This window comes from Periplaneta americana, chromosome 12 (assembly GCF_040183065.1).
Source record: "Periplaneta americana isolate PAMFEO1 chromosome 12, P.americana_PAMFEO1_priV1, whole genome shotgun sequence".
NCBI lineage: Eukaryota > Metazoa > Arthropoda > Insecta > Blattodea > Blattidae > Periplaneta > Periplaneta americana.
The window spans coordinates 49,691,057-49,704,108 of record NC_091128.1 but is presented as its reverse complement, the minus strand read 5'-3'; the positions used below and the strand labels follow the sequence as shown (position 1 = coordinate 49,704,108).

Genomic DNA, 13,052 nt, shown 5'->3' with positions numbered 1-13,052 from the left:
TATGGAATAAAATAAATGAATGCATGAATAATTTAACAAAGGTTGAAGAAACCGGCCCTATAGGTATAATAAGACATTGTCAGTAAAGATGAACGTGATAGAAGCTGTTTTGCATGTTACTGTAGATACAGAGATTAAAGACATACTTCAGCATTAAAGCACACATTGTATTTTTTTGTTTTCAGGTGAGCACAATGAGCATGGCAAGCATCAGTAACTCAACAGTAGCCATGAGCAGCTTACCAAGCAATGGGGGAGGAATGATCATGACGAGCAGTCCTATGAATGCGATAGGTGGTGGTGGTGGTATGGTTGGGGGAGGCAGCTTAGTGACTAACAAGCAACCTCTCACAGCAGTGTCAACTCTGATGGGAGGTAATGCGACTGGTGGTGCTGGTGGCATGCATCATTCAGTGCAGCACAATGTGGCCCAGCAAGGAATGCCAAATGGACCGCTGGCTGCTCGTGCAGCTGTGGCGGCGGCAGCTGCTCTACAACAGCAACAGCAGCAGCAAGGGCATCTCGTTGCGAGAGGACAGTCACCTCACCAAGTGCATACAGTTGGAATTAATGTGGGGCAACGTATGCAGGTATCTAATTTTAACTCTCATTTACAACCAGAAGGTCTTTCACTTTTATCTTAACTGATTCTTAAGAGTCATTTCTATCATCATTCACAGTTTTGTTCATAAAGTCTATTATCTCTGAGTATTATGCATTCAAGCAATTTTGGTTCTATTTACCATTGTTGGAAAAAATGAAAACCAGAGAGTTCTATCTACATCTGAGCTATTATTTTATTTTAGCTCTCATTCTTCTTTGCATATCATTGTTATTTTCTTACATAAAGTATTTGTGTAATATGGAAAATTAAATTATTTCAGTATAACGTGATACCAGTGGATCGAAATAATTATATTCCACAGAGACAAGTGTTAGAAATTAAAGGAAAATGCATTTTAGAAGGCAAATCTTAAAACACATTCTTATACTGTTAATTTGAGTGGCTCAGTACTAGAGTTACCTAACCCACAAATTTTGAAGCCTCTGATTTCTGCATAGAATGACTGTAAGTTATAATTAATATGTATGCCAAAGTACTTGTACTAGATAAATATTAGATGATGGTTAATTCAAAGCACAAGAAATTGAAGACATCTACATAACCCTCAACAACAAATCATATTAATAATCCCTAGCAACTTTCATCATTAAACACGCGAGAAATATATTTTCGAGGTGTTTGACTTCAGAGAACTGATAGATCCTAGCAATCGAAGTGCCACTAGTTGTCAGGTCCGCCACTGACAATGGGAAAGCATAGAAGTGCGTACACTATTTCTTCTATTCGTCCTGGTTATAGTAAGTTTATTTTGAACAGTTGTCAACAATGTATGAGAATTATTACAAAAACGTTTGTTAAACTTTTAAAGGATTTTCTGTCCATTTAACTATGTAGGTATTTTTTTTGTATAGTGACAGTGTCATTAAAAATTCACTTTTCCCTTTCTTTCGCAGCACATTGAGTGAACCAAGTTCCGAAAGAGTTGTCCATGCAGCTATATTGTTGCCCTAAATATCACCAAAAGTAGCCAGCCTTTTACGGATGGAATGTTTGTTAAGGAGTGAGTGCATGATTTCAACTTCAGAGATATTATATTCTTCCCTGGTGATCTTATTCGAGTAAATTAGTCTCTCTCCACAAAACACACTCTCATTGTGTGCAGGAACTTGGTGAACATTTTTATGACACTCTTTTCTGTAAATGTTGAGCAGGCTCCAGTCAAATTCCAAAGAGAACTCATAAGGCTTCAATGTCACATAATTTTGAGAGATATTACAATATTTCTCCTTCTCAGCGATCGGTATTCCATCTCTTTCCCACTCACTGGCTGTCTCTCTCTAGGGCTCGGCACGGCTCATGTAAATCCAGGGCAGCCACTGGGGCGTCCCGGTGGCTGCCCACTTGGAATGGTCTGATTATTTAGGAAACCACTCATTTTTTATATGCAATTATAGCGCTGATGTTCAAAAATATTCTGTCCAGTCAAACATTTCTCAAATCATTTGTTGCCAAACAGTTTAAAGCTATATGAATTGCATCTTCACCCTGTCCTCATAAGGGACATTTGTCTTGCCTATGTTCCCTCTCTTATTCTTCAGCTCCAAATACCTAATCTCCACTATGTTCTCTCTTATCTTGAATTTATTCTAATATATTCTTTCTGTTTCCAAATTGTTTTAATCTGCCTATAGTAATTTGAAGATTATAAGTTTTTTTTTATATTATGAAAGAAATATGAAAAACTTATCAGATTACCAGGAAACAATTGGCATTCATACAGTCCTCTCTGTCGATTGAAAACTCCAAGTTTCATGTCCATTGTTCAAGAATTAAAACAGAAAATCAATATCCCGAATTTAAAAGAAAACTTACAGATTAAACCAAACCCATTAACTCTATTAAATATAGAATATAATCTAAATTTAACAGAAGAAATACTGAAATCAGAAGTAAACATGAAATACTAAAACAATTGTCTTTAGAGACAATTAGTATTAGGTACTCTCCACAAAACTGGCTTCATTTATACACTTACAGATCCTTGATCTCCAGAGAACAAGGTGCCGGTGCAGGTGTTACGTGCTGTCTCTTCTCATTTTATAGATCTCTTGGGTATGGAACAACAAGTTTTGATGGAGAAATCATTGCAATAAGTGAAAGTCTCAGGAATCTTGTATGCTACATCAATAAATTTAAGAATGCAGTTACATTGTCAGATTCCAAAGCAGCTATTCTATCAATCGTCTCTAAACACACACCTTCCTCTCAAACAGCAGAAATAACTAAAATGCTCTCTCAGTTAATAGCCTATCACTCAATAAAAGAATTGTATTCCAATGGATACCATCCCATTGTGGAATCCTGGGAAACGAGAATGCGGATGCTTTAGCAAAGAAGGGCAGCACTGCTACTTACAGACCTGTTACTAAATCTACGTATTACTCTGTGAAAAGATTTATTAAATCTACATACTTAGACTTCAACAAACAAAATTTGATAACACAATCTCAAGGGAAAAAATGGAACTCTCTGCATCATAATCCACAGTTAATTCCCGATTTACCATGAAAATCGTCTGTAACTGCATTTAAATTGGCAACAGGCCATGATTGTTTGGCCAAACACCTGCATAGAATTGGAATATATCAGTCTCCTAACTGCCCATTGTGCAACTCAAACCAAGAAATGGATTCGGAACACCTCAAAATCTGTGCTTCAGTGGCTGGCCATGATAATATCTTTGAAAAATATTGGAGTGCAAGAGGTCAAATGACTTTATTGTCAAACGCCTGGCATTAGAAAACAACAACAACAACATATTCTGAAAGATAGCCTGTCTCCAAATTTCGTTTGCTCTCTCTTTTATTATGCTTCCAATAGTTTTTTTGTTTAATGTCCCTAGTTCTCTCCACAGCCACTTCGGATCTAATCTGTTTATTTCCAATTCAAGCCCTTCCAAACATTTCGACTTCCAATTAGCAGCTCTCATTCATAAGATACATTGTTTTCACAGTGTATGAATCATCTTTTGACCTAATATTACTTAAATAATTTAGTTTTCTCTCTAGAATAATACCCAAAACTACTATGAATCCGTATCTCTGATCTCATGGAAGTTCAACAAAATCAATGTCCAGAACATTGTGGACTCCACTTGTAAGTCAGGATTACATTGCTGGCACACTGAGTCACATTGTCATTACCATTGCTTATACTGTATGTAAGAAAACTCGCTCATTTTCATAGAAAATTGGTAAATTCTGAAAAGTTGAATTACTATACAGGGTTAGTTAAAAGTCCTGCACCACCTAAATAACTTTTGAAGCATACGGTTCAGTGACATGAAACTTGGTATGTAAGGATAACCATATACTAAGAACTCAATAATGGTATTACCGAGTTTTTTTCTACTTCCGGTTTAACCGGAAGTAACTCCATCTCTCTTATTTTAAATGGAACACCCAATAAATTTTGTTATTTTTGAATAGTGCTCATTAAGAGCTTTTCAAAAAGTACCCACTCTCGATACTTCTGTACAAATTCACTGTTGCTAAGTCAAGAAAACAGAAAAGTGTATCGAATATTAAAGTAATAAAATACTCTTTCCTTAACAAAAACAAAACAAAGCTAGCTCACCTTCTAAATTATGTGTTCAAAGTGGTAGCCCTCAGCTGCTTTACAATGTGTCACCCGATCATAGAAACCATTTAAGAAATGATTTAACCAGGCTTTAGGAATATCTTGCACCACTTCCATTTTTATTTAGCAACATTGAATTTGTACAGAATTATCAAGTGTGAGTACTTTTTGAAAAGCTCTTAATGAGCTTTATTTTAAAATAAAAAAATATATTGGGTGTTCCATTTAAAATAACAGAGTTGGTGTTACTTCCGGTTAAACCGGAAGCAGAAAAAACTCGGTAATACCATTATTGAGTTCTTAGCATATGGTTATCCTCACGTACCAAGTTTCATATCACTGAACCATATACTTAAAAAATTATTTACTGTAGGTAGTGCACTTATTATTTTAATATTCAATACACTTTTCTCTTTTCTTGACTTAGCAACACTGAATTTGTACAGAAGTATCAAGTGTGGGTAATTTTTGAAAAGCTCTTAATGAGCACTATTCAAAAATAAAAAATATATTTGGTGTTCCATTTAAAATAAGAGAGTTGGAGTTACTTCCGGTTAAACCGGAAGTAGAAAAAGCTCGGTAATTCCATTATTGAGTTTTTAGTATATGGTTATCCCCACATACCAAGTTTCATGTCACTGAACCACATGTTTCAAAAGTTATTTAGGTGGTGCGGGACTTTTAACTAACCCTGTATAAGTTACCATATTTATTATCATAATTATATTGATTTTATATGTATGCAATTTTCTCTTTTAGGCACCCAACATGACCACTGTGAATCAGTTGAGTCAGTCCATGAGTGCTGGTAGTCCTTATAGTTATGTTCCTGCTGGAGGTGCATCAAGTGGACCACAGGGGGTTAATGTGGGATCTGGAGGTCCTAATGTTGCCGTAGTAACTCCACAACAGCGGGGAGTGGGTAATATGGCTCCATTGCAACCTTCACGATTTGGTGGTGCTGCTGGAGCATTGGGTGAGTATGAAATGTATACCAAATATTATAATATATTAGGGTAAGTCAGTGTATGTCGCATAAAGTGATAGAAAAGTCTGCAATTATATGACGAATTATTTTTTATTTTAAGACATTATTCTCTCTATGATCTGCTGATAGGCGAAGTAGATATTGTCTGAAGAAAATAAGAGGAAGATAGGTGACGAAATTTAATATGGAAAAACTGAAGAATGAAGAGGAAAGAAGAAAATTTGAAGGAAATTTTCAAGAGAAAGCTGTTTACATTAGAATCCACATCTGACAATAGTAACGAGTACTGGACTCAGTGGCGGCTTCTCAAGGGGGTTGCAGGTTTGTACACCCCCCAGTAATGTTGCTAATCTCCTGGCTTTTTTTACTATTAAAATATAATTTTATTTTACAATTTTCATTCATAACTATATGCAGCTGCCGACTTGTTTTGTACATCTGCAGGAGCCTCCGAGCCTCTTGGTTTGCAGAGATGTTGAAAACCTATGGAAGGTAGTTTATAGAGATGTTCGGCTAGTGCGGGGACAGGGGGGTTAGAGGCGTGGTCTACTGCTATCCTCATTGAGAACGGTTTGTCGCACTCTTTGTCAGTGCAAAAGAAACTAAATTCACTGGGAAAGTATCTGTTTCAACTAGACATTTGTCCGAAGTAATAAGCATGAATAATGTATTCATTCAGCTTGTGCAACGAACAGTCACATGTTTCGCATATTACTTTCTCAATCTACATGCATACAAACGGCACAATACATAAAGGAGCTTGTATTTTGCTTTAAAGTTCTAAGAGTTGTCGTTCTGACAATAAGTGCTGCTATCTCCCGACAGCCTACGAAAGCTGCATTTGAATTTTGTGAACGAAAACGTTGCATTTGGTACTTGGTAGCATTCAGATGACGATTCTGTGCTCAAATGTTTTTCATGAGGATAAATCGCAATATAGAGCTCTCACTTTGAGAGAGGAACATAGGTTAAGGGTGTTTGAGAATAAGGTTCTTAGAAAAATATTTGGGGCTAAGAGGGATGAAGTTACAGGAGAATGGAGAAAGCTACAGAACACAGAACCGCACACATTGTATTCTTCACCTGACATAATTAGGAACATTAAATCCAGACATTAGAGATGGGCAGGGCATGTAGTACGTATGGGCGAATCCAGAAATGCATATAGAGTGTTAGTTGGGAGGCCTGAGGGAAAGAAACCTTTGGGGAGGCCGAGACGTAGGTGGGAAGATATTAAAATGGATTTGAGGGAGGTGGGATATGATGATAGAGACTGGATTAATCTTGCTCAGGATAGGGACCAATGGCGGTCTCATGTGTGGGTGGCAATGAACCTCCGGGTTCCTTAAAAGCCAGTAAGTAAGTAAATAAGTAAATCGCAATATAGAGAATGTAGAAGCTCCACCACGGTCCTTTCCACTTTTGTACTTTCTGTATAAATAGGTGTGCTTGTATTTAGTCATTTTACTTATTAATTGCATATAAATTAGCTTTATATGTATATGCCCTCAGGTATTCACGATTTTAAACTTTAAAGTAAAGTATGTTTAACTCCTCTTCGATATCCATTGTGCACCACCATATTTTCAAACCACCAGCCGCCACTGACTGGACTCATCTAAAAACCTGTATACGGAAAACAGCAGAAGAAACAATAGGATACAAAGAAGGAGTGAGAACCAAGAAACCTTGGGTTACAGGGAAAATGTTGGAGAGGATGGAGGAAAGAAGACAATGATCAACACAGAAGAAAGTAGAAGAAAATACAGGAAACTAAACAACGAACTAAGAAGAGAAACTGACAAGGCGAAGGAAGATTGGATGAAAGAGAAATGTAAAGAAGTAGAGAATCTAGAGAGAAGAGGAAGATATGATTTAATGTACTGCAAATTAAAATTTTTTGGACTTCACAAATAAGAACAGAAAATCCATGTGGTTGATAGAAGATGAAATAGGAAGTGAAATAACCGACAAACAAGGAATACTGAACACATGGACGAAATATGTAGAAGAGTTATATGAGACAGGAAATCGTCCAGATAAGTTATCCCTAGAAGACGAAGCAACCATATCAAAAGACGAAAAAGGAGTTAGTGAAATGCTTGGATGAATACAAGAAGGAAATTCTATCATTATGCAACGAAATGTATGAGAAAGTCGAATGGCTCGAAGTTTTTATGTAGACGGTGTTGCTGCCAATACTGAAGAAAAATAATGCCAAGACATGTAAGAAGTTCAGGACTATCAGCCTGATATCGCAGTCGGCGAAGTCTCCTGCGAATATTGAATCGACGTTTATATTCTAAGATGAAAGGACAGTTGCAAGAAGAGCAGTTTGGCTTCAGAAAAGGAAAAGGTACAAGAGATGCAATTGGACTGCTATGAGCAATCGGCAAAAGATACCTAGAGAAGAATAAATAAGTGTATATAGTGTTTGTGGATCTAGAAAAGGTGTTTGACAGTGGATTGGAGCAAACTGATGGACATCCTGAAGAAAAGAAGTGTGGATTGGAAAGACAAGAGACTGTTCAGTAACTTATATATGAAACGAGTCAAAGTCAAGGATAGGAGAAGAAATGTCTGAAGGAAGTGAAATAGGGAGAGGAGTACGACAAGGATGAACCTGGATCACATCAAAAGATTGCATCTACAATTAAAGTAAAAGGCATAACAGGTGCATATGCTTGTTCAAATACATTTATTTTCAATAGACACATATTGTTACTTTAAGAGTGTGTGTAGTAACTAGGGTTTGGTTTTTTAGGTTGTAAAGCTAGTATTCCAACTAGTTATAAATGAGCAAGCAATACACTCATTCTGGTATAAATAATATTGCTGGGTTTGAAAGTATTGGCCAATTGCAGTGAATGACACAACTCCATGTTCACTATTTAATTGATGAAATTTGCGCCATTGCCTACTATTGGCCACAGCTTCCACTCATATAGACTTGTCTTGCTTTTCAAATTAAAGTTGAAATCAATGGTTTCAACTGTTATTTACAAATTAGTATCATGGTTCACTTGATTCAGTTGTCAGTTTTCATGACACAGCTCTCCTTTGTTAGATTTACGAGTGTTGTGAACAAGGTCTTAAAGCTACCAGTGTAGCTGAGTCAGCTTAGGCTCTTGCCTGCTAATCCGGAATTTCACTGGTTACAGGTTCGATTCCCGCTTGAGCTGATTACCTGGTTGGGTTTTTTTTTATTCTATAAAATATAGAATTTAACATAGAATTTGTGCTGGACCACATACAGTAGAACCTCTATTATCCCTGGTAATGAAGGGGGTGGACTGAACGATTAATCAAAAAGGTCGGATAATCCTACCATAAAATATTTTCAAGAAAAAAGAGCATAATTTATAGTTTCTAATTTGAAACTCCTACTGTATTGAAACCATCGGTGTCTTCATACTACACATTACAGTACTATAGGCTACTTGTTTTTTTTTTTTTTAAATGGGACATGACAGGAGCGTTGCAATCTGAAAAACAGCTGAATGTTACATAGCGTGGTAGGCCTGTTGCTATGGTAACAACGGTTGAGTTGCCGAACTTACCATTTCCACGTGGCGAGTGCTTAATAGCTCTCTTGGCGACATTTATTGTGCACACAATGTTAGCTTTAGTACATTTCGTGTTTGATTTTCTGTTGATTTTTGTATTGTTTTCTTATCTTGGCGTCAATTGTCAATGAATGTTTTAACGTCAGCCATCTTAACATCAATTGCTAGCTTCCATATTGGCAACATAACACTGTAGTTCCAAGTTCGGCTGCTTAATTGTCATGTCCCATCTTTAAAAAAAAACAAGTATAGACTATACAATATGCTAGTTATAATAACTAATGAAAACATAAAAACAGTGAAATAAAGTAATACGTAGCACTTTATTCATTTCATTTTACTACATCGCGCACATTTCTATTGCTACTCTTGTATTGTTATGCGAGATGAGCCATGGTTTTCCCTTTCCCAAACCGCTAACACGTTTATTTTTCACATTTTGTACATGATGATTACGTTACGCAAGGGTTTGCAATTGTGTGGATGTTCTTGGACAAGAGGACTATAATATAATATTAATTAATTTAATTTCTTCCTGTAACCACTACAGGTTGCCATCGACAAAGAGTACCATGATACAATATAGTAAATGGCTTGAGGCTTAGTGATACATTGTTGTTAGAGTGAAAAATAACAATTTGAATTATATTGAAACACATGATATTAAACAAAGTAACGTCAAGGAGTCCTCTTGTTCTTGGAGTCTTCTTTGAAAGGAGGTAGTGACTACTTTACAAGTTGTGAAAAATATTCCCTCCCAAAAGTACTGCCGGTAAAGGTAGCATTCCTACTACATACTGTGTAGAGGTAAAGGCTGGTAATAATTATCTAGCAAAAATGTGTACTAACACATTATACTGTACTTCGTATTTTTCTGCACCAAAAGAAAAAAGAGACAGTTGGATAATACACCAATCGGTTAATAGGGCGACGGATAATCGAGGTTCTACTGTATTGTATAGTTAACAATTCTCAAAATATCAAGAGAGAAAGATATAGTGCCTGTCTATTCTGGGCAACAAAAGAAAATGACATGCTAAAGTAAAGATTTGCTGTCATTCTGTATGCTGGTATTTTGAATTAATGGTTTGTAGTGCTAAAGCTCTCATTATGGTTGTGTCACTATCCACTTTTTGAAGTTGTAATGTTAGTATGTTAGGTTCTATTGATGTTAAGTGGGTTCTGTACTAATACGAGGTTTTCTGCCAGCTGTGGGATGTCTAACATTAGTATTCTTTTATATCTTTCACAATGGTTAAAAAGTTCTGTTGTGTTTTTGGTCTGTTTACTGGTACCTTTTTGTGCCAGTGACTGTTAGGTATTCTAATTAATGATGTTGAAATAGAGTTGGCAGTGTTCATATGTGATCTCAGCAATACCATACATGAAAATGGTCCACAACTGTGGAGTAACGATCAGCACATCTGGCCGCGAAACCAGGTGGCCCGGGTTCGAATCCCGGTCGGGGCAAGTTACCTGGTTGAGGTTTTTTCCGGGGTTTTCCCTCAACCCAATACGAGCAAATGCTGGGTAACTTTCGGTGCCAGACCCCGGACTCATTTCACCGGCATTATCACCTTCATTTCATTCAGACACTAAATAACCTGAGATGTTGATATAGATCGTAAAATAACCCAGTAAAATAAAACAATAAAATAAAATAAATACATGAAATTAAATGAAAGTAATCACAGCTTAGTTTCGTCTGTATATAGTATTTATTTCTTGTGAATTTATTTTCTTATCGAAAATCACACTTGCCTTCCCTAGTTCTCATAATTCACTTTACTGAAGAAAATTATTTACACAATTTCACTGCATTTGGTTGCCTTGTTAATTATTTTAGTATTGTTTCCTATGCAGTGTATAATTGTTTGTTTGCAGCGTTTGTGAAGGAATCTTGTAAGTGTTCTGTTACCTTTTGTGATTATCTGATTGTAAGTGGAGTAATCATTTGTGCTGTTCAGGAGCTTCAGCAGTTGTTGGCGTAGGTGGAAACGAAGGTGGAATGGCACAACAAGCCACTCCTCCTGCTCCTTCTCCTGCTCAACCACAGTCAGGTGCTCCTAGTGGTGGTCAGCCTGGTCCCCAGGCAGCAACTCAGGGGGGGACACCAGGCTCTGCACAAGGAGCAGCTCCTGCAGCCGCTCCCTCGACAGCCGATCCTGAAAAGAGAAAGCTGATCCAGCAGCAGTTGGTACTACTTCTGCATGCACATAAGTGCCAACGTAGAGAAAGTCAGTCAAATGGGGAAGTTTGGCAGGTATATGAATATTGCCTTATTACAGTAAAACTTCTTTTATATGTTTCACGCTTACACATTTTTCACAAGTATACTTTTTTTAAGTGCTAGCAAAATTTCTGTACTTTTCGTGTTAATTTATTTTCTGTTATGCATTTTACGTATATATGTCTTTTACACTTATATGATTGCATTTTAAACTCCCAGGAGATACAGAACTTCATTTACACATTATAAATAAATTTTCTCGAAATTAGGTTTGCCATGAAAATGTAAGAATGCAGACATGCAGTACGTCTTCACTGTTGAGATGCTGTTTACTCCTTCTTCACCAATCTGGTGTCCTTTAATTACTCTGGTACTGCTTTAGAAACAGTGAAACATTTTGTAACACACAATGATGTAACTGAACAAAGTGTGGAACAGTTACCACAATTTGGGGGCATGCCATTCCTTATGACCAAGCAGTTCAAAATAACTTATGTTGTGTAAAATAATCATGTTTTTAAATGAAGATCACAATGGAGAAACAAGCTAAGGCAATTTCATAAAATTTTCTGGAAATGTAATAATATCTCAGTCAGCTTTGGCTTTAAACATCTAGGATTTTTCAACAAATAATCTTCCAGTTTTCAAGAATATGTGTTATAAATTTGAATACTATATAATAGACTCTAAGATGGCATATCTGGGAAGTTCTAAATTTCTCCTGTGAAATTTTACGAAGTTGATTTAACTTGTTCTCTCCTTATAGTCTTTAAATTCTATTTCAGATGGTATTAAATATCATTCAAGTTGTGTTTTTCTCACACGTTTTTTTTTTCTTCAGACCTCCATAAAAACATATAAATGAAGTTTTACTGTGTTTTGCTTTACCTACTCAAGAAGAATATGCTGCATTTCCGAAGAACAAGTCTGAACCTGCAATTATGTTTTTTTTTTCTTTATTTTTTTTTTTTTTTTAGTGTACACTGCCGCATTGCAAGACTATGAAAAATGTTTTGAACCATATGACAACATGTCAAGCAGGCAAGTCGTGTTCAGTGCCACATTGCTCCTCGTCTCGACAAATTATCTCACATTGGAAACATTGTACACGAACAGACTGCCCAGTTTGTCTACCACTGAAGCAAGCAGACAAGAACCGAAATAACCCCAACGGTAAGAGACATTTCTTAGATTGATTATGAAATGTGCTTTCATTTCTTTTAAGGTGTTGTTGCTTGTTATCGTCTATCCATAGTCTAGTATATACAGTCACGAAGCTCAATACTTACTAAATATGAAAACATAGACAGTTGAAATATACATCCATAGATAGTTGCTAGCCACCAGGATCGCTACTATCGCCGCCTCACACACCCTTTCCCCAGCAGATGATAAAATGTATTGTATTTTCGATATCGTATTCTTTTGAAAAAAATTAACACCTTCCTGCCACTATTGAAATATGAAATACATAAGGTTTATATACTGGTATTATTTTCATAAAGTATATATTATATTTTATAAACTCACCTTCCTGGATCTTTCGGAAAAGGATAACTCTGACCTCTTTTTCTTACAATATTTGTAGTACCACAAACGTCTCCTTGTTCCTTATTATTATTCAAATTATTGTATTTTAGCCATTTACAGTTATTACATCCGATAACAAACATTTCACAGTTTACACAACTTTTCACAACAAAGCGAAATACAGCACAGTCAATGCCTTTTCGATCTAGACCAGGCCGTAATGTATGTTCGGGTTTTCTATTTCAGTGTATGGAGCTCAGTGAAATATTGTATTATAACTTTATTGCGTATCATTGCTAAGTTTTATTTAGTATAATGTGTCCATAAGTTCCATTTACTTCTTGTTGCATAATATGTTGCAGAAATAATTACAAAACTGTGTTATTTTAATGTGAAGAAAATTTTACGTGTTAACATAATCTGTTTGCATCAACATTTTAAGTTTAGAATGGAAGCTATTTTGAGGTTCAATAAAAACGAATTTATATTGTGACTTTAATTTAGCACATCTACCTTCTTTAATTGTAGACAGAA

The 13,052-nt window shown here is 36.1% G+C and overlaps 1 protein-coding gene across 6 annotated transcripts in view; it reads left to right on the top strand.

The window, feature by feature from the left end:
• nej (nejire) overlaps positions 1-13,052 on the top strand; it is a 304,634-nt gene that overhangs the window by 77,710 nt on the left and 213,872 nt on the right. For all 6 annotated transcript variants that reach the window (XM_069841285.1, XM_069841284.1, XM_069841283.1 and 3 more), the window contains 4 exons: positions 186-590; positions 4,964-5,180; positions 10,726-11,021; positions 11,966-12,161. In XM_069841285.1, coding sequence (XP_069697386.1) covers positions 186-590; positions 4,964-5,180; positions 10,726-11,021; positions 11,966-12,161 — 1,114 coding nt within the window. The remainder of the gene's footprint in view (positions 1-185; positions 591-4,963; positions 5,181-10,725; positions 11,022-11,965; positions 12,162-13,052) is intronic.